The sequence below is a fragment of the Pelobates fuscus genome, chromosome 6, assembly GCF_036172605.1.
Source record: "Pelobates fuscus isolate aPelFus1 chromosome 6, aPelFus1.pri, whole genome shotgun sequence".
In the NCBI taxonomy this organism is placed as follows: domain Eukaryota; kingdom Metazoa; phylum Chordata; class Amphibia; order Anura; family Pelobatidae; genus Pelobates; species Pelobates fuscus.
Window position 1 is genome coordinate 190,080,636 of NC_086322.1, and position 27,037 is coordinate 190,107,672.

Here is a 27,037-nt window from a genome sequence, read left to right on the forward strand (position 1 = left end):
AGCATAATTCATTAAAGGCAGACACTAATAAATGCAATTTTTGCTGAACTTTTACCAAAAAAATTTAAATTGAAGGGTTTATCTGCAAGTTCCAAACCTTAACCAAGTTAATGGACCATAACATGTTTACACATTTTTATGTATGTATTTGATGTATTGTTAATTGTTGATGTATTGTTAATTGTTGATGTATTGTTAAGCTTGTTATGTATACACAATACAATTAGACTTGTACAGTTTCAACCGAACTGCAGTTTGTTTGAATTTTGGTTGATTGCAAATTGGGCTGAATTTTGCAACTCTGAATCGCCATGTGGACGAATGATGCAACAAATGAAATTGGCAATTGACAAGATGTTTTGTTTGTTTTTTGAATTTGACTCATGTCTATGGCACCAGAAAGATAGGGCGGTGAGATATAGAAAAAAAAAGAAACAGATTTTTTTTTAAATTGCAGTACACTGAGAGAAGCATTTTTGCTCAATTTTTAATTTTCTCAAAACTATTGAATTGAAAGTTTGCCTGAGCTAATATGCCACTTGGATGGAATTTGATCTTAGAAAATAAACTTTGGTACTGGGGGACCTTAGGGTCCGAAGATACAAAGTATATAGAAGGAACATGGGAATAATCCCAAACGATTCCAAAGAAATGAATCTCCAGTCAGAGTAGGAAGGAAACTATAAAACAAGATGATCGCCAAAATTATAAAAAGCAATGAGACATTTATTTCATGTAACTTATGAAAGTACAATTGGGCATATATAAACACTTCACTGGTACAGGTACAGGTACAGCCAGTAACTGCCCAGATAGTTTTGTTACTCTCTGTAATTACTCAAGGGCTCCCCTTATGCCTTTAGTAAAACAAGAAAACAATAAACACATATAGAAATCATTGAAAAGCATTACTGAAACGGAAAGGACTTGATTTTAAAACCTAGAAATCTTTAAACAAGACCCCCCCACCTTGCTGACATGAACTTTGTAAAAGGGATCGAGGGTCTGGAAAATCCTAAATTGGGACCAGCGTGCGTTCTAACGCTTGGTCTCCTGCGTTCCACCGCTTGTAACTGCAGATACTGCTAACGTGAGAAATAGTGCTTTAGATTCCTTTCCAAGTGTTCTCCTCTCTAGTGCGGAGAGATTTTATTACGCCCAGAAATTTTAAACCAAAAAGTGTTTTTATTGTGTATAATTACATGTCTAGACAAACTGCATGTTGAGAGACCCTTCTTTATATTCCTGAGGTGTTCCCTAACCCCAGTCTTTATGAGTTTTTTTTTATATGTCCTACAAATCATTTCTTGCATGGACATTCTATAAACTAAATGATACCCTTAGTTCAGGGTTTAAATATATTTAAATCTTGTATGATTTGTCTGGTTTACCATAATAGAACTATCTTATTGTAGATTCCAGTTGGGGACAATTTTTGCATCCCACTTTCTAGATTATATGTTCTATATTGATACAATCTGGATGCTAAGTATTATACTAATTGCAAGTTGTGCTTTACTTGTTGCTTTTGTTTATATAGTGTTTTAACTCCCTTTCTATTTTTTCTACTATTCAAACCTTAATATGGAGAATTTGAACATGTTCATATTAGTGTCTATGATTGTTAAAGGATCTTTGTGAAAACATACAAAACTTCTCAATTTTTTTTAACTTTTCTGAAGTGATTCATCTCCTGCAGCCACGATACATCTGCTATTTGATTATGTTTTTGTGTTTTACATACGGTATATAACTATATTGTAACTTTTTTTGCTAATGTTCTCTTGGAAATATTTGAAAATGAGACGTCTTGATGTTTTCTTTCTTGTAAAATGCTCTCTGTATTTTTGCAGTCCACAATAAAAACATGAAATTGATGCATCACTTAATGATTTGCATAATTGCAGAAAATTTCAGGTTATATCAAAGCATACTTATCCACCTTCATATGTTTTACATAAGTTAAGATTATTTTGCCCATTCATGCTCAATTCATTGTTTTTGTAAAGTCACAGTGTGCCTATTGAAAGTATTTGAATACAGCTGATTTTCTGTTCCAGCTGGTGGTAAAGAGCTTCATAGCATATTTATAAGGTCTGTTTATCATGTTTTCTCTCATGAGTGATTTAGAGAGGGTTTTTTTTTTACAATCATTAGTTGCCCAATGCAGTGTTACATTGGAAACCATAAAAGGAATGACAGTACGAATGGGGAAATTTACCTTTGTCATTGCGTCCTTTTAACCTTCTGATTTTTTTTGGAAATGAGAAACATTTTTATTCTGATCTAGAACATATAAGGGCTAGTGTGCCAGGTAATATTAACTTCAGATTGTTATGATGTTTGCAGTATCTCTAGCTGATTTAAGAGCACACGCTGTTATGTTAGTTGGCAGATTGCACTATAGGAAGACCACATTTTTGTCAAAGGAATGAACAAGTGTTGCTGTGTTTAAATTTCTATAAAAAACAAATCTTCAAAGTCAAAGAATCAGAAGTATCTCCAAGATCCAGGGCAGCTGAAAGAGAAAAGGTTTCTTATTCTCCAACCCTTTTTTTGTTTGTTTAAATGTGAGAATAAAGCCCTGTTGGTATTATTCATCAAGGTCCCCCCTCCCGAATACTTGAAAAACATTTTTAAAGAATGTTTCACTTATCCTAATTCAGCGCTGGACGAAGCTCCTGGCACTGCACAGAGTGCCATGTCTGACGTCACATGAGTCACACTGAGGTCCAATCAAAGGCTTCCTATAGAGAAGTATTTGGTTGGGCCATTTAACCAAGAGGAGGGGAAGAAGGTAAAGAAGGAAAGTTGTGGGAAAAAGAAAAAAATGAATGGAGTAGGAAAGTGGGTTAAAGAAGGATGGGAGGGAGTGAAGGAAGGAGTGAAGGAGGGAGGGAGGGAGGCAGGGAGGGAAGGAGAGAGGGAGGGACGATTGCCTGCAAAGGGGACGTTTGTTGGCAGCATGCATTGTGTGCTGACGACAGATATTTTTTATGCACAGAATCAACATAAGGCAGCCCAGAACAGAGTTGAGGATGCAACTAGGTTGCAGGAGACAATTAACAATAACTCTGGATGTGCAGTGTTTCAACACACAGTTTGGGAACCACAGGTTAAGATATTGATTACATTTAGCAAAGTAATTTTGTGTCTGGAAACCAAAACATTTTCCCTTCCACCTGATGGGGTTTTGTGGGTCCCCATCCAACATCCAGTTTTGAGTATTGGCTACCTGCAAATCTTTTCACTTACTCGTTGTTTTAGAAGGACCCTGGATTTGTGCTATTGCACTTAAAAGTGTCTTGGGTTGAAATCAAATTCTGCTAATTAAGTAGCAAGCTTGTAATATAGTATAATAAGTAATATTAATGTGTCAAGAGAAAAAAGCGTGTGCCACAAGCCATCTCAAAGAGTAATATACTATCAAATAATATCAAATACACTGACTACTGGGCTGTAATCGGCAGAAATCAGTCAGTAATTATCTGTTTTACTACACATGTGCTATGTGCATTAATATTGGGAATCCCATCTGGCAAACAAGCTGGAAGAAAATGTGACATTTATATGCTTCAGCCGAATAATAAAAAGGTAGGTGTGCCTTGGGGTAGTTTTCTCCTATTGAAGGGTAATTAGGCCCAGAAAAGAGTGGGGACGACTCCGCTAGTTTATCATTGTTTAGAACAGTGTCGTAGGAAAAGTATTGTAGATGTTTATGGACTTCATTATCTATGAACTGAGCATTCTTGTATATGATATAAAATGCTTAAAGTCAGTTGTTTTAACATATTTTTATTACCTTGTGTACTATATTTTGATATTATTTTTCCATTCGGATTACGTGTAAATTTAAATTAATATCTGTGTTAAAAGACTTGCAAAATATGTATGCTTTGTTTCTTTTGTGGCTGCATCTAGCAGAACCAATTCAGGAAAAAAAAACTGTTAAAATTAGACGAGAACATGTGTTAACAATGATACCGAAAATGCTTTGGACTTCAAAGTGATTTGATTGAGGAGAAATTGGAATCTATAAAATTGTAAGATTTTGCCCTTTTATTCAGCTCACTGTGCGTTTTGTTGTAGTTAATGTTTTATGTTTATCATTGCTTAGATAATGCGTAAAGTGTTGGTGGATTTTATTGCTGGCTGGCTCCCCTGTATGCAAGAATAAAGATTAAGTGTGATCACTATAAATAGACAAGCCTCTTTAGTCATCTGCCTATGAAAGAAGTTTAATAATTCCATGCTGAGTCCCCTTTGAACAAATTTAATGAAAATCAGCATGGTGTTGTGCCAGTCAGTATTGGATTTTGCTACTATCTCCTTATGCTTCATGGTGGGAGTTATTAAAATAGTGACTAATAACCTAGCATTAACTGCTTAACATCTTTTATGTGTGACAAAAATGACAGAGCCATTCAATGAGACACCAGTTTCCTCTAGAGGGTGCTCCTAGGTTTTTGTCTTTTTTTTTTTTTTTTACTTGCCACTGATTTAGAGCCAGATTTCCTGGGAATTTTAAACATACGTTTTGTGAGTTTTATTTCCTAATCATTATCAGTGTCGCTTTATGGTTTGCATAAGGCATTCAGAGCAGCAAGTGATGACTTGATTTGTGACATTGGGCTAATCTGGAGGGAGAGGTCCAAAGCATATTCGGAAAGCTTTTGAATACCATATGTCATATATTTCCTTATCACATGAATGAGTTAAAAGGATTAGTGGAGGTGATGAGCACAACTAAAAATTATTCACTGGGATTAATTAATCCGCAATACTGGATATTGCATCCTGATCCGTTTGCCATTATCTTGAATGCCAGTTAGCATTGGACCAGAGTATGGCGCTTATCACTGAGCTTGATGAATCTATCCCAAAAGAGCCTGTTAAATTAAAGATTTCAATCATTGCATATTTATATTCTTATTTATAACTGTGAAACAATGCACTATAAATTTTTCCTAGTGTTGTTAATCAAGCATAATAAGTTGCTGGTTACAGGAAATGCCAGCGTTCCTATTCATATTTGCTGTGTTTTGGATACATCTACCAAGTGAAAGTCTATGAAAATGTAAAGTTATTTTTAAAGAAAAAAAAAAAAATTGCCAAAATCATGAACAGCATCACAGATGGACTTTCATTTGCCAATAAACAGTACTTTCAAGTTATTAAATTTTTTTCTCTCATGACTTTAAAATTAAAAATAAATTATTTGGTCCTGTGTGCTCCAGTTGACTAGAAAGCAAAATGTCTTTCTAAAGTGGCTTTTTACTTTTTTGCTTTTTCCCTGTGAGATACCCATAGTAAATTAATGTTATGGACCCTGCACCATTCTTTTGCGTAGAACATGATCCCACTGATGTAGTGGTAACCACTATAAATGATTTGTCACTTCATGGCCTGAGATCTCATTTCCTTGCCCCTTAGTACAGCTATGATAGCCTAAATGACAAATGGTATTGAGTGCAGTCTAGCATTGTTCCATAACGCTTGAGATGACAGTAAAGTGTCAAGAGATAAAATGTCAGTAAAGGTAACCAGAAGGGCATAGATATTTTGCTTCCACACTCAGCACTAAGTGCTGGAATTGCAGTAGTGCATATGTCTGAAAGCTAAGGACTGATTGACAAGAGGGGGCAGGAGAATGCTCCTTTATACTATTCTACTTTCTGTCAAAACAACTACAGCACATGTGTTGTAGTTGCAGTTAAATTCATCTGATGAGGGTAACTCACACTTTGCTAGAGGAATATAGGGATGGAGTAATGGCTGTCACTTCATTCAGGTGCCGGTTCAAGGACAATGAGATCAGTGAGGGGTAAAAGTCCCTGCTTGAGGAATTATTTCCAAGAAGGTACAATTGCATAGGAAGCAGGTGGGGTACAGACAGGAACAGGGATCAATGTCCTGAGATTAGTTTTCACAGCAGAAGTGAGAGTACATCTAATGATGCACTTATGCAAAACTTATTGGTAACTTGTCTGCATTGTAACACTAAATAAGACAGAAAGAGCAAACACAAAAGAGTAGGACAGGAGACCAAATTTAGAATGGATTGAAATGTATGAAACTGAATTGTCTGTATTGAGTTTTAATGTGTTCTTTAGAAAAGGGTGCCAGATAGAACTTCTTTAAGTTAACATGAAATGATCAATGTAACCAGAACTTAAAACATACACTGAACAAAATTATAAACACAACACTTTTGTTTTTGCCCCTATTTTTCATGAGCTGACTTTAAAGATCTAAGACTTTTTCTATGTACACAAAAGAAACTTAGCTCCCTCAGTCCTTCTCTGGAATGTATTCCGTTCGGTATGGCTGCCGGCTAGCACAATACCGCAAACACTTCATGGAGGCAGAGCCTAATGACGTAACCACGGGACGTGCGTGATGACGCGTTTCGCCCCAGAATCAGCTTCCTCAGATCACCGTTCCAGAGAAGGACTGAGGGAGCTAAGTGACACCACTTTTCTAGATTTTTAAATTGTGAAGATTTGCTGAAATTAAAGAGTTTTTTCCGATTTGCTGCCGTCTTGTGATCCTTGGCTTAAAGCATATACAAAGCAGATACAGTTAGAGCAGACTCATCTGCTCTCCACTTGTGAGTGCAACTATATATATTGTCTCCATATTATTATTTGTAATACTGTATTACACTATGTATTTCTTTTTGCTTTTCATACATATGTACATATAATTCGGAGCAACCTGATCCATGGTATATACAGCTGGGTATTGTATGTGCTCCGTTTATTTTATTTATTCTATTTCTTTTTTATTTTCACTATAGCACTGGTATACTAGTGGTATTTGCACTTTTGCACTTTTTTGTACTTACACCTATGTACACAAAAGGCCTATTTCTCTCAAATATTGTTCACAAATCTGTCTAAATCTTTGTTAGTGAGCACTTCTCCTTTGCCGAGATAATCCATCCACCCCGCAGGTATGGCATATCAAGATGCTGATTAGACGGCTTGCTTATTGCACAGGCGTGCCTTAGGATGGCCACAATAAAAAGCCACTCTAAAATGTGCAGTTGGGGTAGTCTGGGGGGAGGGTCCAAAAACCAGTCAGTGTCTGGTGTGACCAACATTTGCCTCACGCAGTGCAACACATCTCCTTAGCATAGAGTTGATCAGGTAGTTGATTGTGGCCTGTGGGATGTTGGTCCACTCCTCTTCAATGGCTGTGCAAAGTTGTTGGATTTTGGCAGGACCTGGAACACGCTGTCGTATATGCCGATCCAGAACATCCCAAACATGCTCAATGGGTGATATGTCCGGTGAGTATGCTGGCCATGCAAGAACTGGGATGTTTTCAGCTTCCAGTAATTGTGTACAGATCCTTGTAACATGGGGCCATGCATTATCATGCTGCAACATGAGGTGATGGTCGTGGATGAATGGCACAACAATGGGCCTCAGGATCTCATCACAGTATCTCTGTGCATTCAAAATGCCATCAATAAAATGCACCTGTGTTCGTTGTCCACAACATACGCCTGCCCATACTATAACCCCACCGCCACCATGGGTCACTTGATCCACAACATTGACATCAGCAAACTGCTCACCCACACTACGCCACACACGCTGTATGCCATCTGCCCTGTACAGTGAAAGCCGGGTTGATCCATGAAGAGAACACCTCTCCAAAGTGCCAGTTGCCACAGAATGTGAGCATTTGCCCACTAAAGTCAATTACGACAACGAACTGCAGTCACGTCGAGACCCCAATGAGGATGACGAGCATGCAGATGAGCTACCCTAAGACGGTTTCTGACAGTTTCTGCAGAAATTCTTTAATTATGCAAACCGATTATTGCAGCAACTGTCTGGGTGGCTGGTCTTAGATGATCTTGGAGATGAAGATGCTGGATGTGGAGATCCTGGGCTGCTGTGATTACACGTGGTCTGCGGTTGTGAGGCCAGTTGGATGTACTGCCAAATTCCCTGAAATGCCTTTGGAGATGGCTTATGGTAGAGAAATGAACATTCAATGCACAGGAAACAGCTCTGGTGAACATTCCTGTAGTCAGCATGACAATTGCACGCTCCCTCAAAACTTACAACATCTGTGGCATTGTGCTGTGTGATAAAACTTCACATTTTAGAGTGGCCTTTTATTGTGACCAGCCAAAGCAATTATAAGCAATAATCATGCGGTCTAATCGGCATCTTGATATGCCACACCTGTGAGGTGGATGGATTATCTCGGCAAAGGAGAAGTGCTCACTAACACAAATTTAGACAGATTCGTGAATAATATTTGAGAGAAATAGGCCTTTTGTGTACATAGAAAGAGTCTTAGATCTTTGAGTTAAGCTCATGAAAAATGAGGGCAAAAACAAAAGTGTTGTGTTTTTATAATTTTGTTCAGTGTATATTTTGTTTATTGTTTGTGGAGTGTTCTTCTTTACACTGGAGCAGAGAACCTCTCTCACCAGCATACCAGCTCAACTTTCAACCGGCTGTTTTTATATAAAACTATCCCTCAAACAACCGGGAAACTATTAAATCAGTAACAATGTTTAGAATGGTCAAAGCCAACGAGAAAAACAATATTTTATATTCCCTGTAGCTTGGAAGTGATGCTATTAAGGGGTTGTATGAAATATTTTCATTTTTTGAAATAATATTCATCTAAGGCTTTGTTTGAATAGAAATATGTTTCTGTTGAGAGTTTCTCTTTTATGGTCTACTTATATAGTGAAACATGCAACATATACTCTTATTTTATTTTCGGAATAAGGCTTTGCTATCAATCATTCTAGAAGGAGTTTATAGTATAGAAGTGGTTGATGTGCTCTATTTTAGAAGCGGTGTGGATTTTTTTTGTTAAACAATAGTAAATGTTTTATAGGCTTGTTATGTTGACTCTGGGATCACTAAATGTCTGGAAGTTTATTTCCAGTCCTTTGCATTGAAAGTCTGCAAATGTTATGGATAGTTGCAGTTAGCAATTAACCTCTGCCTTTACTGTCTTCTTCTAGAAAGAATAATCAATTGGACTCCAAATGGAAACCTGGCTTAATGAATAGCATTAATAAACAAATGACAGTGGAGCTAAACTGATAATCCTTTAGTATACAGTTAAATATTCTACTTCTTTTATGAGTGGTAGGCTTTCATCGCAATTAATTACTTTCAATGCACTCATTTGGCTAATGACTTTTCGCATGCCCTCATGTTTAGTGTGATATTGAACAGATCAATAAATATTTAGCTCATACTCATTACATCTCCAACTATATGAAATGACAAGATTCAGCATAATATCCATTAGCTTAAGTGAGCATTAATACTTGACAACAATAAGCATTTCATTATGAGCATCTATAAAAAAAGTTGTGTGTACAGAATGTGTAATAACTTGATCCTAGGTACATACAGCATGTAATGATTTATTATACACCCAGTAAGTGTAATATAAGTAATAAGGTAACCTGATTGATAGGAGGTCCAGTACCCTGAAAATGTGTTTGCCCCTTTCCAATTTCCTCTACATTTGCACATTTGTCACACTTCGTGATTTTATATCTGCATTCCAAATGTAATATGAGACACAAAATTCACTTTTTAATGATATGCTATATGGTGTATAAGTTCTACACCAACAACTGTCTTTGCGATAAAAAGTAACTGTGACCTTGCTTTTCAATAAACTCATTAATTCAACCTTGTTGATTATTTGATTCAAATAGTGTAGAGACCCAGCCCTAAAAATGCCCAACTCTGTGGAGATGTCTACAGGGTCACAACAGGCAAAGCAACACACTGTGCTCAAAAAAAGAGCCTAAAAGGCATGAGATACCTGTATATCAGTTTGGCAACTTTTAGAAATGGCTTTGTAACCTTCTTCTGGAGTCACGGAAATTACATAATCAGATAATATATCTTCTTTTAATATTCCAGTTGCATAGTGCATTATGTCCTCCTGCCTTTGACTTTGAATATTTTTTCTACTTCTGATCTTCATTATCTCCACTTTGAACGTCTTACTCTTGTGCATTCTGCCCTTGGCTAGTGATCTGGTTTGTGCTTTGCACCCTTTGTTACTGTTTATGCAGTTTTCAAGGGTATTCTGCGTCAATTACTCTTTCAAATATGTTGCTCTTTCTCTGATTGACCCTTTGTCAGGTTAATATCCTAGACCCCTCCATAAATAAGCATCACTATAACCATATTGTAACTGGAGCTCCATTGATGTGCCATAAAGAGGTGTTGTTAAATCCTTGTTAATTTTTTGCTACTAATGGAAAAAAGTCACAAAGTAACAAATACAGAAGACGGCAAACTGACCTTTAAACTAGACCACCTCTATGTGACAAATGAAAGAATGTTGCTAAAAGTCTCTGATTAATTATTCATACAAAGATCAGTGTTACATTGATATAAAATAATGTGTTTCTTTATTACTTGAAACGTTAGAATACCATTAAATATAAGCAATAGATAGCTGGAACTTGCAAATGCAGGGCAAGAATGAATCAGTTGTTGCCAATCAAACATGTAATATTAAATAATGCAAGCATAATTTAATTTAATCTTTAAAAATACATGAACTATGTCTCAACTAACTCTTCATCTTGACAAATACGAAATGATATAGATGAGTATGAGTCTTTATATGGCATCAAATCCTTTTGCTAATATAGGCATTTCTAAAATGTATAGACATTCCCAACAGAATGGATTTGGTAATGTATGGACTTTTTAGTCTGTTCAAATATGAAAGCATAAGCTATGACTTACAAACAAGGTATTAACACTTAGAGTTGATTTATCAAGGCAAACACGGTGCTTTTCTGGAGCAAACTGCTAAATAAGGAGCAATCACCATGGCACCCAGTAGGCTGCCTCTCACCGTTTAACACTTTGCACCCAGAATAGCATCTTTTTAAATCTCTCTTGTTAGATCTAAAATATAGGATCTAAATGAATACATTTTAAGTTTCAGATGTTGATGATTTATACCTTGCATACAGTAGCATGCCTGGAATGAATAGTACACCTTTACAATTCTAGAGTGATCTCTCTGTCAGGAAGAGGTTTAACCAAATATTCATTCAAGGTGTCAGAACTTATATAACTACAGAGGCATACAAACTATATGTTTCAGAAACTGAACCCATGGGGCATTTCCACATTTTGCAATATTAGAGTTGGGAATTGAAATAGATTTTATTCCGATTATTACCGATTGATTTATATAATATAACATGAATTTGAAAGTTCAAAATATTTGTGACACAAAGGTTAATTCATCAGGAGTGAAGCTTAGCAGCAGAGCCGAACAGTCGCATGGCAAACAAGCTCCTGCATTTTCAGGCCTAAACCTAATTATTTGGGACATCTAAACCGGATTTTTAAGTACTGCTGAGGTGCTGCTAATGATAAGACAGTGGGATGGATCATAAGACCAAGAAACAAAGACCCGATAAACAGTGGCACACAAGGCAACTGGGCCCAAGATGGCAGCCTATCCAGAGATTCTTGCCACGAAGCCGGCCAAAGCACCGACCCACCGTGGCACCTCGGGACCTCATTTAAAAACAAAACAAAGTCGACATTAACAGTTATATAGATTTATCCATTTAGCCATTATCCACCCTGGCTCAATCATATTCCTAAAGGACAATATATAAGAATGCTAAGAAACTATAATAAACTGTAGTGACGTCGAACAATTTGACTCCCAAGCCAATGTTTTAACTACATTTTTTGTAAGGAGAAGAACTATAAACACCAAGTCCTTGAAAGACAAAAACTAGAAGTGAGATCATTAACCTCTTAGTGACCAGACCATTTTTCAATTTTTTTTACATTTCTGCGGTGTTTGTGTTTAGCTGTAATTTGCCTCTTACTCATTTACTGTACCCACACATATCGTATACCGTTTTTCTTGCCATTAAACGGTCTTTCTAAAGATAGCATTATAATAATATTAAAGTTGGGGTATTTTGATCTTTTTCATGCAACCATTTTACCACCAATCTGTGCCAAATTTTAAAAAAATAATAATAAGTGGTGATTTTTTTTTTACACACATAGCAATTTAAGAATACATGTATGGAAAACTTTAAGGGTTACTGCCAGAGAACACCCCAATATATGTTCAGCAACATCTACTGAGTACAGTGAAACCCCCCATGTATAGGTGTGTCAGGTTCTCTGGGGGCTAAAATACCTTATTTGGAGGGTATGCATTCCAGTTTTCAAACTTGGAATTTTCTCATCATGCACCCATGTCCTATTTGGGACATTTTTGAAGCCGGACAATGTAATTTACCCCATCAAACCATATATTTTTGAAAAGTAGACACCCTAGGGTATTTCAAATGGTGGTATTTTAACACTTTCCATGCACTAATTCTATCACTATCCGTGTGCAATTCGTTTCGGTCCGAATATGAATTCGGACGAATTTCGGACAATTTGGACATAGTCAAAACTAAAGGGGGGACCTATTGCCCCCCCCCCCCCACTCCACCCCTGAGCGGCAGGTGGGGGCCCTAATGTAAAATAATGGGGGTGGGGGCCCTAAATCAGAATAAGGGGGGACCTAATGTCCGCCCCCTGGCCCCCACCCCTGAGCGGTGGGTGCCCTAAATTATAATAAGGGGGACCTAATGTCTTCCCCCTGGCTCCCACCCCTGAGCGGTGGGTGGGGGCCCTAAATACTAATAAGGGGGGGAACCTAATGTCCTCCCCCTGGCCCCACCCCTGAGTGGTGGATGGGGGCCCTACAGTAAAATAAGGTGGGGGACCTAATGTCCTCCCCCTGGCCCCCACCCCTGAGCAGTGGGTGGGGGCCCTAAATACTAATAAGGGGGGGACCTAATGTCCTCACCCCTGGCCCCCACCCCTGAACGGTGGGTGGGGGCCCTTAATTATAATAAGGGGGGACCTAATGTCCTCCCCCTGGCCCCACCCCTGAGTGGTGGATGGGGGCCCTACAGTAAAATAAGGTGGGGGACCTAATGTCCTCCCCCTGGCCCCCACCCCTGAGCAGTGGGTGGGGGCCCTAAATACTAATAAGGGGGGGACCTAATGTCCTCACCCCTGGCCCCCACCCCTGAACGTTGGGTGGGGGCCCTTAATTATAATAAGGGGGGACCTAATGTCCTCCCCCCTGGCCCCCACCCCTGAGCGGTGGGTGGGGGCCCAAAATACTAATAAGGGGGGGACCTAATGTCCTCCCCGTGGCCCCCACCCCTCACCGGCGGATGGGGGCCCTAAATAGTAATAAGGGGGGACCTAATGTCTTCCCCCTGGCCCCCACCCCTGACATTAGGTCCCCCCTATTAGTATTTAGGGCCCACACCCGCCACTCAGGGGTGGAGGCCAGGGGGGAGTACACTAGGTCCCCCCTTATTCTTGTTTAGGGCCCCCACCCACCGCTCAGGGGTGGGGGCCAGGGGGGAGGACATTAGGTCCCCCTTATTAATATTTAGGGCCCCCTCCCGCCGCTCAGGGGTGGGGGCCAGAGGGGAGGACATTAGGTCCCCCCTTATTAGTATTTAGGGCCCCCACCTGCCGCTCAGGGGTGGGGGCCAGGGGGGAGGACAATAGGTCCCCCCCATCATTTTACTTTAGGGCTCCCACCCGCCGCTCAGGGCTGGGGGGGGCACTTTTTTTTTAAAAAACAGTGAGCAGTCACAGGCCGCTCACTGTTAATTAGACATGCCCCTACTCGCGCTATAGCGAGTAGGGGCAAAATTTACTAATACTAAGTCATTTTTACTTAGTATTAGTAAATTTGGCTGAAAGACCAATTTAGGTCTTTCAGCCTTTTGGTAGATAACTCCCTAATACCGTGGGAATTAGGGAGTTATCTACCAAGCGGCTGCAAGAGAAGTCCTGAGGTGCCAAAGTCCCGAAATTCCGAAATTCCGAAGTTTCGAAGTGCCGAAGTGCCGAAGTTTTGAAGTGCTGAAGTGCCGAAGTTGCCGAATTTCCGAAGTGTCGAAGTGCCGAAGTTCCGAAGTGCTGAAGTGCCGAAGTTCCGAAGTTGCCGGAGTTCCGAAGTCTTGAAGTGCCGAATTGCCGAAGTCCTGAATCGCGAAAATCCCGACTTTCAGAATGCCGAACCGAACCGAAAATTTTCCCCATGCACATGCCTATCTATCACCAGTCTTTGTCAAACGTGTGGGTAGTCATTTTTTTGTGTTATTTTTCTCTCACATTGTAGTTTAGGCATGGATTCTCAGTTCCTGTTATGTGTTACTGACAAAGAACATCCCAATATGTGTTCAGCAACATCTCCCGAGTACAACTGTTCCCCTAATGTACAGGTTTTATGTGTTTTTGCAAACTTACAGGGCTTTCCCCTTTTCTATATTTGCACATTGACATTTGCCAGATTGGTTTGCTGGGCCTATGTTGCCTTTGAGACCTTATAGCAGCCCAGGAATGAAAATTAACCCCATCATGGCATACCATTTGTAAAAGTAGACAACCCACGGTATTCAAAATGGAGTACGTCCAGTCATTTGTAGTAGCCACTTAGCCACAAACGCTTGCCAAAGTTAGCGTTCATATATGTTTTTTGCATTTTCTTTTACACAAAAACTTCACTTTTACTGGTAATTTCATTGTTGTGATGCGTTTTACTGTTTTAAACACTCATATTTGTGTTCAGTGAAGTCTCCCAAGTATAACAATACCCCCCATGTACAGGTTTTATGGTGTTTTGAAAAGGTACAGGGTCAATATAGGACTTGCCCAATTCTGTTTACCAGATTGGTTTGCTGGGTCTGTGTTGCCTTTTGAGACCATATGGTAGCCTAGGAATGTGGAAAATCCCAATAATGGCATACCATTTTCAAATGTAGATAACCCAGGGTATTCCAAATGGGGTATTTCCATTTCCAGTTTTGTAGTAGTCACAAACGCTGGCCAAAATTAGCATTTATATTTGTTTGTGTGTTAAAAATTCAAAAAATAATTATGAACGCATTTTTATTTGTTTAATCATGTTTTGGGGCTTTTTCAATTTATATTATATATATTTATTTGTATGTATATATATATATATATATATATATATATATATATATATATATATAATATCATCATTAAAATCTGTTGGCGCTATATAAATGGCAATAATAAATAAATAAATTAAAATTATTCATACATACACACACATATACATATAATACATCTGTATATAATATGTGTGTGTGTGCAGGGCCAGATTAAGAGCCCAGTGGGCCTGGTGCTGACAATTATGATGGGCCTAATTACAAAATCTTATTGACCAAAAACACTAAAACAGTCCTACCTCCTAAGCGTCATGTACCTGATGGAGATGGTGCTGGAGGGAAACTCATAGGATGCAGCTATGAGAAAACACATACTCTATGCTAATCTCACGCTTTCAAGTAAACCTATACCCCCTAACAGCAGTGTCCAGTAAATCAGGAAGTCTATGGATGGGGTAAAAGGGTAGGTAAAAGGGTGGGCCACTAACACTGAGACACTACGGACACTGAGAGACACCAGGGACACTGGGAGAGAGGGGGCACTAAGACACTCTGATACATAGGGGACACTGTGATACATAGGGGACACTGGACACTTGATAAAGACCTGCGGTGTCCAATAAACCTGCTTAATCTATCACAGTGAGTGCCTGAGATTTTTTCTTTTATACTAGGGGACACTGAGACACTAGGATACATGGGGACACTGGGAGACATTGGGACACAGACACTGGGAGATTAGGGGACTTTGGGAGACTAGGAAACACTGAGACACTAGGGACACTGGCACACTACGGACATTGAGAGACACCATGGACACTGGGAGACATGGGGATACTGAGATACTGCCCCCCAGTGTCCCCATGTCTCTGTGTCCCCTAGTGTCTCAGTGTCCCCATGTCACCCAGTGTCCCCTATCGTTTGTATCCCCATGTCTCCCAGTGTCCCCTAGTGTTTGTATCCCCATGTCTCTCAGTGTCCCTTAGCGTCTGTGTCCCCATGTCTCCCAGTGTCCCGATGTCACTAGGACACTAGGGGAGACTTAGAGACATTGGGACACTGTGAGACATGGGGACACATACACTGGGAGAGACATGGGGACACTGGGAGAGACATGGGGCTACTGGGAGACTAGGGGACTCTGGGAGACTAGTCGTCTCTGGGTGACTAGGGGACTCTGGGTGACTAGGGGACTCTGGGTGACTAGGGACACAGACACTAGTGACACTAAGAGACACCAGGGACACTGGGAGACATGGGGACACTGAGAGACACCGGGGACACTGAGAGACACCAGGGACATTGGGAGACACGGGGATACTGGAACACTAGGGACACTGGTTGGGAGACATGGGGACACTGATAGACTAGGGGCCACTGGGAGACATAGGGCTACTGGGTCCCTAGTGTTTCAGGGTCCCCATGTTCCCCAGTGTCCCTATATCTCCCAGTGTCCCTATGTCTCAACGTCCCCAAGTCTCTCACTGTCCCCGTGTCTCGCAGGCTTGGATCTGCTGTCTGGCCTCTCTGTGCAGAGCTGCTCCCCCGTGGATCAGTGAGTAGAGAGATGCTGTAACTTTTTATCCCTGCCTCTCTCCACACAAACAGCAACCCCTACTGGCCGGCGCTGGTATGGCAGAATAATCTCTATTTATACTTTGTTTATTACTGCAATACCGGCACCGGCTAGGCAGCCTCACATACCTGAAAAATACTTCTGAGATATACCTGGCAACCATAACAAATACATGAGAAATACCTGGCAACCCTAAGAGTAGTGAGTAAAAAAAAATGTTGTACTTGTTTAATACTAAAAAATATGTCATTCAGTCTGCAAGACACTTGATACTGAAGTAGAGATTCACCTTCCTGCAGTAAAAATGTCCTTTCACAAACATCCAAATCCACTATGTTGTTGTTTAAAACCAGGAAACGGAATATCTTGAATAGTCACGTCAAAGCCTAGTACTCATCCTGTCTATGAATTTGTGGAAAGACTTAATAATTGCTTATCAACAACAATCTCCATCCAACATGAAGGAGCTTGGGCATGTAAAGGTCAAGTTGCAGGATCCAGATGTGAAAATCTGGTATTGACTTTTCTCAAAAGACCTTGATCTATAATTGCAGTCATAGATAACTTTACCAATTATTACGTGAATACTGATGAAGCCAGTATATGTATATTAATGTCAGAGCATCTTATATGCCACCTGTAAGCATGATAAATGCTTGCTGGGGTAGTAGCACTGTGACAGAGAGCAGGAGAAAACCCAATAGGAGGGTTCTCCTGCTCTCCAATAAATTCTCACCTTAGACATGCATGCCAAAAAGTGCCAAGAATTGATTGACAGGGGGGAGAAGAACCACATTTTAAGAATTCATTAAATTATAATGTATACATTTGCAAGCATTTATTCTAGGACATTTTGCAGATAAAACTGAATTATCTGTAATATTAGCCTTCACTTTGTGTACTATGACAGGCTCCTTAAAAAGTAGCATAGACCTTTATAAATTTCAGCAGGACTCCTACAGTTACTTTCCATTGCATGGATTAAGTGAAGCTTTTTCGATATTTATACTTCAGCGTTAGGAACCTGAAGTATTTATTAACTATCAACTGAATAGTTTTATGAATATAAATGTCAAGCTACAGTTCCAGGAACTGTGAATCCTAGCTAAGATAATTACTTTTGTACTGCAATAAAAGAAAAAGCACTTTTAAAACTCTGAAATGTCAGTGTATTTAAAACAAAAACCTCCCTGCATTCTGGAGTGCATGTCTAGACACTTAAAATGCCTTTACTCAAATAACATTAATTGCCGGACATTGAAAGGACTGTGAACTGCATGTTTAAACATTGAAACTCTATTCTATTAGTTTCAACTTCCCATCAACATTATCTTCTTGTTGCCAGGGCAGACCTTATCTTGCTGGAGCAGTAGATGATGCCTCTCTACATTAACATTTCATGTACATGTTTTGCTAGCAAAAACTCTAACAAATGTAGAATTCAGAGTATATTCCTTTTTGTTGAAGATACAAATTAGATTTCAATGTCAAACATATAGATCACAATTTGAATATTTAACAAAGATAAAGACCTATCATTTTCCCTACATTCTGTAGTTTCAAAATGCAAGATAACATGACTCCGGTAAAGCAGAAGAAGCGGAATTCAGGGGATGATGCGTTTTCGGTGAGGAATACTAAATAAAAGAGATCGAGGTAGGGTAAAGGGCAGACTCCCAGAATGGGAGAGAGTAGAGAAAAGAGAAGAAAAGACAAAGATCTAGAAATCAGAAGGATAAAAAAATAGGAAGGGGGCTACCCACCTCCTCCATGAACCCAACCCCCTCCCCCCCATTATTCAAGTGTTCTTTCTACACATGCGGCCTAAGTGGAGCAATTACGCAGCTATATCTTGTATAGGTAGGCAATCATTTCCTCCATGGTTATGATATCGCCAACTCTAGCAACCCATTGTTGGTACAGAGTCTTGGCAGCATTCAGGAGGTGTTTGAGCAGAGACTTGTTATAGATGGAGATGGGAAATATAGTATAATGTAGTAGATATTCTGCAAGATGGAAATAAAAAAAATATGACTAAAATTTGAGAGGAAAAACTATACATGTAGTAATTATTATGTTAATAAGATAGTATTTATGAATAAGTGGAAATTACACATTATTTAAACTTTATTTTTTTTAAATTAGATTTTCACATAGTTCAATATTCTTTTATACAATAAACCCAATATCAACAAGGGAATAATTGTGATTAATACTACTGCTTTAATATATCTCAATGGATAATTGTCTTCTACTGCAGTCAGATTCTTACATTAAGGAATGGTGTGGCAAATAATATAGTATTCTCAAAAAACTAATCAAAACACTTCCTTTTGTGATTTATTAAGAATTATGTCAAAAGTGCTACATTCTGTAATTACATGTCTAGATTAGGTTATAAGTCACGTTGTAAAAATTCCATGCAATGTCTGTGTTATACATAATGTAAGAATTGTGCTTTGTTTTATTTTCAAATTAAATTATCCTATACGTCAGACCTACATATAAAATTAATAGAATATTACTGAATACCTTATTCAATATGTTCATTTCTTACAGGGTAATTTTAAGACTAGGAAAAGAAACTTGGATAGAGAATTTTCCAATTTGACTTTTCTGTTCTGAAATATGCTGCTTCGTTTCTGACTATAACTGTATTATTGAATGAACCTGCTAATTGACAAAATATGGTCTCAAGAACTTATTTACAGTGTTTTTCTTTCAAATGCTGAAATGCTTCACAGAATAGTGTATACAGTGCAATTTAATGATAAAAATACACCAAAATGGATATATGTAAATATATATATATTTTTTTGTTTTAGGATTCACCGTCTCCAGGTGCCTATAATATTTGTGAATCATTGGAAATAATACATGGTAAAGGCAGATACCGAGCACCCAGGACCACACATGCAAAAAAAAAACATGCCTCCTTCTTAAGTTCTACTCCAAGAGCTCTTACATTAAAGAATGACTGCAATGTACCAGGTAAACTCAAAATTGTCACCAGTCAGAATAGTGCTTGAATTTCATCTTTATCACATGACCAGTTTATGTAAGACTTCACAACGTTGTTATGTTCTGTTTTACCTGCTGAATGTAAATTCCATGACAAGCGATTTACATCAATATTGAGCATGAATTGCCTTTATTACCTATGTTCTGTATACTTTAACCTGTAAAAGATGCAAAACATGACAAAATGATGTGATGATGCCACGCTACATGTTTTAAAATGTCATGTACATATTTTGCTAGCAAACACTCTAACAGATGTAGAAGTCAGATTATATACTTTGTTGTTGAAGATTCAACTTCGTATTGAATGTCGAACATATAAATCACAATTTGTTTGTTTAAACAAAGGTAAAATGCCTATCATATTTTTTTATGCATTCCCTTTCTTTTGATTTAGAAATATACAGGGAGTGCAGAATTATTAGGCAAGTTGTATTTTTGAGGATTAATTTTATTATTGAACAACAACCATGTTCTCAATGAACCAAAAAAACTCATTAATATCAAAGCTGAATATTTTTGGAAGTAGTTTTTAGTTTGTTTTTAGTTATAACTATTTTAGGGGGATATCTGTGTGTGCAGGTGACTATTACTGTGCATAATTATTAGGCAACTTAACAAAAAACAAATATATATCCATTTCAATTATTTATTTTTACCAGTGAAACCAATATAACATCTCAACATTCACAAATATACATTTCTGACATTCAAAAACATAACAAAAACAAATCAGTGACCAATATAGCCACCTTTCTTTGCAAGGACACTCAAAAGCCTGCCATCCATGGATTCTGTCAGTGTTTTGATCTGTTCACCATCAACATTGCGTGCAGCAGCAACCACAGCCTCCCAGACACTGTTCAGAGAGGTGTACTGTTTTCCCTCCTTGTAAATCTCACATTTGATGATGGACCACAGGTTCTCAATGGGGTTCAGATCAGGTGAACAAGGAGACCATGTCATTAGATTTTCTTCTTTTATACCCTTTCTTGCCAGCCACGCTGTGGAGTACTTGGACGCGTGTGATGGAGCATTGTCCTGCATGAAAATCATGTTTTTCTTGAAGGATGCAGACTTCTTCCTGTACCACTGCTTGAAGAAGGTGTCTTCCAGAAACTGGGAGCTGAGCTTGACTCCATCCTCAACCCGAAAAGTACCCACATGCTCATCTTTGATGATACCAGCCCAAACCAGTACTCCACCTCCACTTTGCTGGCGTCTGAGTCGGACTGGAGCTCTCTGCCCTTTACCAATCCATCCATCTGGCCCATCAAGACTCACTCTCATTTCATCAGTCCATAAAACCTTAGAAAAATCAGTCTTGAGATATTTCTTGGCCCAGTCTTGACGTTTCAGCTTGTGTGTCTTGTTCAGTGGTGGTCGTCTTTCAGCCTTTCTTACCTTGGCCATGTCTCTGAGTATTGCACACCTTGTGCTTTCAGGCACTCCAGTGATGTTGCAGCTCTGAAATATGGCCAAACTGGTGGCAAGTGGCATCTTGGCAGCTGCACGCTTGACTTTTCTCAGTTCATGGGCAGTTATTTTGTGCCTTGGTTTCTCCACACGCTTCTTGCGACCCTGTTGACTATTTTGAATGAAACGCTTGATTGTTCGATGATCACGCTTCAGAAGCTTTGCAATTTTAAGAGTGCTGCATCCCTCTGCAAGATATCTCACTATTTTTAACTTTTCTGAGCCTGTCAAGTCCTTCTTTTGACCCATTTTGCCAAAGGAAAGGAAGTTGCCTAATAATTATGCACACCTGATATAGGGTGTTGATGTCATTAGACCACACCCCTTCTCATTACAGAGATGCACATCACCTAATATGCTTAATTGGTAGTAGGCTTTCGAGCCTATATAGCTTGGAGTAAGACAACATGCATAAAGAGGATCATGTGGTCAAAATACTCATTTGCCTAATAATTCAACACTAATTTACACTGAACAAAATGATAAACTCAATACTTTTGTTTTTACCCTCATTTTACATGAGCTGAACTCAAAGATCTAAGACTTTTTCTATGTACACAAAAGGCCTATTTCTCTCAAATATTGTTCACAAATCTGTCTGAATCTGTGTTAGTGAGCCCTTCTCTTTTGCCGAGATAATCCATCCACCTCACAGGTGTGACATATCAAGATGCTGATTAGACAGCATGATTATTGCACAGGTGTGCCTTAGGCAGGCCACAATAAAAAGCCACTCTAAAATGTGACGTTTTATCACACAGCACAATGCCACAGATGTCGCAAGTTTTGAGGGAGCGTGCAATTGGCATTCTGAATGAAGGAATGTCCACCAGAGCTGTTGCCCGTTAATTGAATGTTTATTTCTCTACGATAAGCCGCCTCCAAAGGCATTTCAGAGAAATTGACAGTACATCCAACCGGCCTCACAATCGCAGACCATGTATAACCACACCAACCCAGGACCTCCACATCCAGCATCTTCACCTCCAAGATCGTCTGAGACCAGCCACCCGGACAGCAACTGCAAAAATCGGTTTGCATAACCAAAGAATTTCTGCACAAACTTTCAGAAACTGTCTCAGGGAAGCTCATCTGCATGCTGTCATCCTCATCGGGGTCTCGACCTGACTGCAGTTACGTCATTGTAACCTACATGAGTGGGCAAATGCTCACATTTGATGGCATCTGGCACTTTGGAGAGATGTTCTCTTCATGGATGAGTCACGGTTTTCACTGTACAGGGCAGATGGCAGACAGCGTGTATGGCGTCATGTGTGTGAGCGGTTTGCTGATGTCAATCTTGTGGATAAAGTGGCCCATGGTGAAGGTGGGGTTATGGTATGGGCAGGCGTATGTTATGGATAATGAACACAGGTGCTTTTTATTGATGGCATTTTAAATTCACAGAGATACCGTGACGAGATGGTCATCCACGACCATCACCTCATGTTGCAGCATGATAATGCACGGCCCATGTTGCAAGGATCTGTACACAATTCATGGAAGCTGGAAACATCCCAGTTCTTGCATGGCCAGCATACTCACCGGACATATCACCCATTGAGCATGTTTCGGATTTTCTGGATCGGCATATACGACAGCGTGTTCCAGGTCCTACCAAAATCCAACAACTTTGCACAGCCATTGAAGAGGAGTGGACCAATATTCCACAGGCCACAATCAACTACCTGATCAACTCTATGCTATGGAGGTGTGTTGCACTGCGTGAGGCAAATATTGGTCACACCAGATATTGACTGGTTTTCGGACTGCACATTTTAGAGTGGCCTTTTATTGTGGCCATCCTAAGGCACACCTGTGCAATAATCATGCTGTGTAATCAGCACCTTGATTTGCCACTCCTGTGAGGTAGATGGATTATCTCGGCAAAGGAGAAGTGCTCACTAACAGAGATTTAGACAGATTTGTGAACAATATTTGAGAGAAATAGGCCTTTTGTGTACATAGAAAAAGTCTTAGATCTTTGAGTTCAGCTCATGTAAAATGAGGGTAAAAACAAAAGTATTGCATTTATAATTTTTTTCAGTGTAAATTAGTGTTGAAACACTTTATATTTCTAAATCAAAAGAAAGGGAATGCATAAAACAAATATGATAGGCTTTTACACCTGTGCAATAATCAGGATGTCTAATCAGCAACTTACCGTATATACTCGAGTATAAGCAGAGTTTTTCAGCACATTTTTTGTGCTGAAAAACCCCAACTCGGCTTATACTCGAGTCAGAGTCTGTATTATGGCAATTTACATTGCCATAATACAGACTGGGGGCTGTGGGGGCTGCAGAGAGATGTTACTTACCTTTCCTGCAGCTCCGGTCAGCTCTCTCCTCCTCCGCCGGTCCGTTCAGCTCTTCTGTCAGCTCACAGTGTAAATCTCGCGAGAGCCACGGCTCTCGCGAGATTTACACTGGGAGCTGACCGAGGTGCTGAACGGACCGGTGGAGGAGGAGAGAGCTGACAGGAGCTGCAGGAAAGGTAAGTAACATCTCTCTGCAGCCCCCACAGCCCCCTCCTACACAGTGCCCATCCACTGGACCACCAGGGAAGGAGAACCCCCCTCCCTGGCCAGCTAGCAAGCAGGGAGGGGGGACGAAAAAATGTATAAATATTAATAAAAAAAAAAAAATAAAAAAAAAATAAAATAAAAAATAATAATAAAATAATAAAATAATAATAATAAAAACATGTAATGAAACAAAAAAAATATTAAAATAATAATTAAAAAATAAAAATGCCCACCCCCCACCAAGGCTCTGCATCACACTCTGCATTACACACACACATACACACACTGCATTCATACACACACACTGCACTCATACACACACACTGCATTCATACACACACACTGCATTCTCATACACACACACTGCATTCATACACACACACAGCATTCATACACACACACAGCATTCATACACACACACAGCATTCATACACACACTGCACTCATACACACACTGCACTCATACACACACTGCACTCATACACAGCATTCTCATACACACACACTGCATTCATATACACACACTGCATTCATATACACACACTGCATTCATATACACACTGCATTCTCATACACACACACTGCATTCTCATACACACACTGCATTCATTATATACACACACTGTAAATAAATATTCAATTAATATAATTTTTTAAGGATCTAATTTTATTTAGAAATTTACCAGCAGCTGCTGCATTTCCCACCCTAGTCTTATACTCGAGTCAATACGTTTTCCCAGTTTTTTGGGGTAAAATTAGGGGCCTCGGCTTATATTCGGGTCGGCTTATACTCGAGTATATACGGTAATATGCCAGCCACACCTTTAGGTGGATGGATTATCTCGGCAAAGAAGAAGTGCTCACTAACACAGATTTAGACAGATTTGTGAACAATATTTGAGAGAAATAGACCTTTTGTGTACATCAGAAAAAGTCTAAGATATTTGAGTTCAGTTCATGAAAAATGGGTGCAAAAACAAAAGTGTTGCGTTTATAGTTTTGTTCAGTATAAGTAGAATAAATACTTTGCTTGTTACTATATCTGAAGAGATATCTCATTGGTTAAGGAAGCCAGTCACAGTATTTCAGAGTGACATTTTTATCCAGTCTATCTCAATGAACAAAGTGCAGTAGTAGTAATGATGCTTGCTGTGCTCCTTTAAACTGAAATCAAGCTGGGTGCAGTTGGTATATAATCGTGATGCACTAATGTATCAGTATGAAGTGAGCTCACTATATTACAAGCAGTTTATGGGTTCAAATAGTTGACCCATAGGTTTAATTGTTTTTTTTTGTATTTAAAGCCTGTACACTAAGTCCACCTGTTGAATAAATAGCCCCACATGCTGATGACTTGTAGGGGAAGGTATGGATATAAAGTTATTCCTCCTGTTTTTTTAAATGTATTCCCCTCCTGCTGGGGGTGGGGGCAATGCGTGGACAGTGGTCTTTCCATTCCCCATTATTTAATTTAAAGTCCCCAAATAAGGCCCATGGGTGGGGGTACGGAGGGGCGAGTTTTCCTTGTTATTTTGCTGGCCTCATCCCAATTGGCCTTTCCTATGACAGGGCATTAATGACTGGCCAGTTTTTAGTTGTGTTTTTAGCTGTGGGCATCTACTGGCTGCTCAGTCTTTATTAGATATGCCCCCACACTCAGCATGGCATAAAGAAGGTTTCATGGGTCGTGTACACTGTAAGTACACTTTAAGTATAAGAAGAGGGTATGGGAGTTCTCTAAAATCAAACAGTAGCAAGGGTTTACGATGGGTGATCTGCATTTCATTGTGGAGAATCTTGAACAGACTAAGTAAATGTGTGAGCAGCCATTTGCTTTGGTGTTGAGTCCAACTGGGTAACAATCTCCAACGTTGATATAGCTGCCATTCCCAGGTGGCTCAGGAACATGATTTTTAGAGGCAGATTTGGAGAGACAGTGTCTCCATGGGAGACTATCAAAGAACTCCAGCCATCCTGAAGAATCCTAGTGACTGGTTCCTATTGGTGTCTCTCTGCCAGCATGGAAAACAGGGCATCAATGAAGAATGGAGGGCAGGAGTGCCCTCAAATTTTATAATCTGCATAGTTCTGAAGTGGGATATAATTGTGACTTGGACCCCAATATCTTTGGTTACCGCGATAATGTCTCTTTGGGCCTCTGCAGGGGTTATAATCTCCTTTCAAATGCAGTTTACAGAGGTAATCAGTGGGGCTTCAGCTTTCTCTGTCAACTCTAAAGAGGTGAACATCCTCTGGATAAATGGTAGAAGGGCTTCTTAATCTACCGACTAGGGAACCCCTTTGGGTTGCATCTTCCATAATTTATGCCACGATTTTAGTGAAACAACCACACAGGTTAATTTTTCAAATTGCTGTGTAAGAGTCGCCACTTGACTCTGAATGTTTCTCAGACACTCCCTTAACCCCTTAAGGACACATGACATGTGTGACATGTCATGATTCCCTTTTATTCCAGAAGTTTGGTCCTTAAGGGGTTAAACGAGTATCCCTTTTCTCCATCACGGTCTCCCACTCAAGATTCCACTACCTTGATTCTCTAGTGTAGTATGCTCATTTCTTTCTGGGCCTTTAGTGGACCGGCCCTCAAGACTCTCTGGAGATCAAGACGTTTTTTAATAGCCCCTTTTGTGGAAGAAGAAGAGTACCCACCTGACTCTCTTGTCTGATAAATGCCATTGGACCACTGTGAAATGAGTAGTCCCCTAGGGGACAGTGTCTTCAGAGGTCTTAGGTGCCATCATAGAAAACGTATTGTGTCTGCAACCCATCATTACACCGGGAGGGGAGAGGGGAGTATATGTACTATCATCAAATAGTCTCTAAGCATGTCAAAAAGTGTGTTTTTCTTGGGTCAGTCACAGAGGCCCATAATTATGCATGTTTTGTATTACTGTATTACTGATAGACTGTGTCCTTCAATAGCTAACATCAAAGTGTCTGTAAGAATCTTGCTTGGAAATATAGATTGCTCTACTCCTCCTCCCCTTTTTCCTTCAATTGGTCAGTTGTCACTTGATCAGTGAATAGAATGGTCATTCCGTGGCTGTCTCCTAACCATCAAATTTTCGGTTTTCCATCTCTATATTGGACAGAACATACAACCCACATGATTGGTCAGACCTCTTGTCAATCATGGCTAACGTAGTTGCTTATTTGCTCCCACCCAAAAAGTCAAAACATCCTCTTCTCCTTTTATTTCTGGCACCATGAACACCACTTTCGTATGACAAATCAAAACAAATGTTTGCATGTTGCACGATAATTTGTTCTGAGATTCTGGCATGTATTGGTTCAGAAATCGTAATTGTAAATCAGCCTAATTTAGATGAATTAGAATTGAAAACAAAGCAAATCTTCAAGTCTACTAATTATTTTTTGCTCTTCCAGAGAGAGAACTGTCCTGTCCCCTTACTGG

At 39.5% G+C, this 27,037-nt stretch overlaps 1 protein-coding gene across 1 annotated transcript in view; it reads left to right on the forward strand.

Moving 5' to 3' along the window:
- Window positions 1-27,037, forward strand: part of STPG2 (sperm tail PG-rich repeat containing 2) — a 512,492-nt gene that overhangs the window by 187,251 nt on the left and 298,204 nt on the right. The window contains exon 12 of the mRNA XM_063458613.1: window positions 19,403-19,568. Coding sequence (XP_063314683.1) covers window positions 19,403-19,568 — 166 coding nt within the window. The remainder of the gene's footprint in view (window positions 1-19,402; window positions 19,569-27,037) is intronic.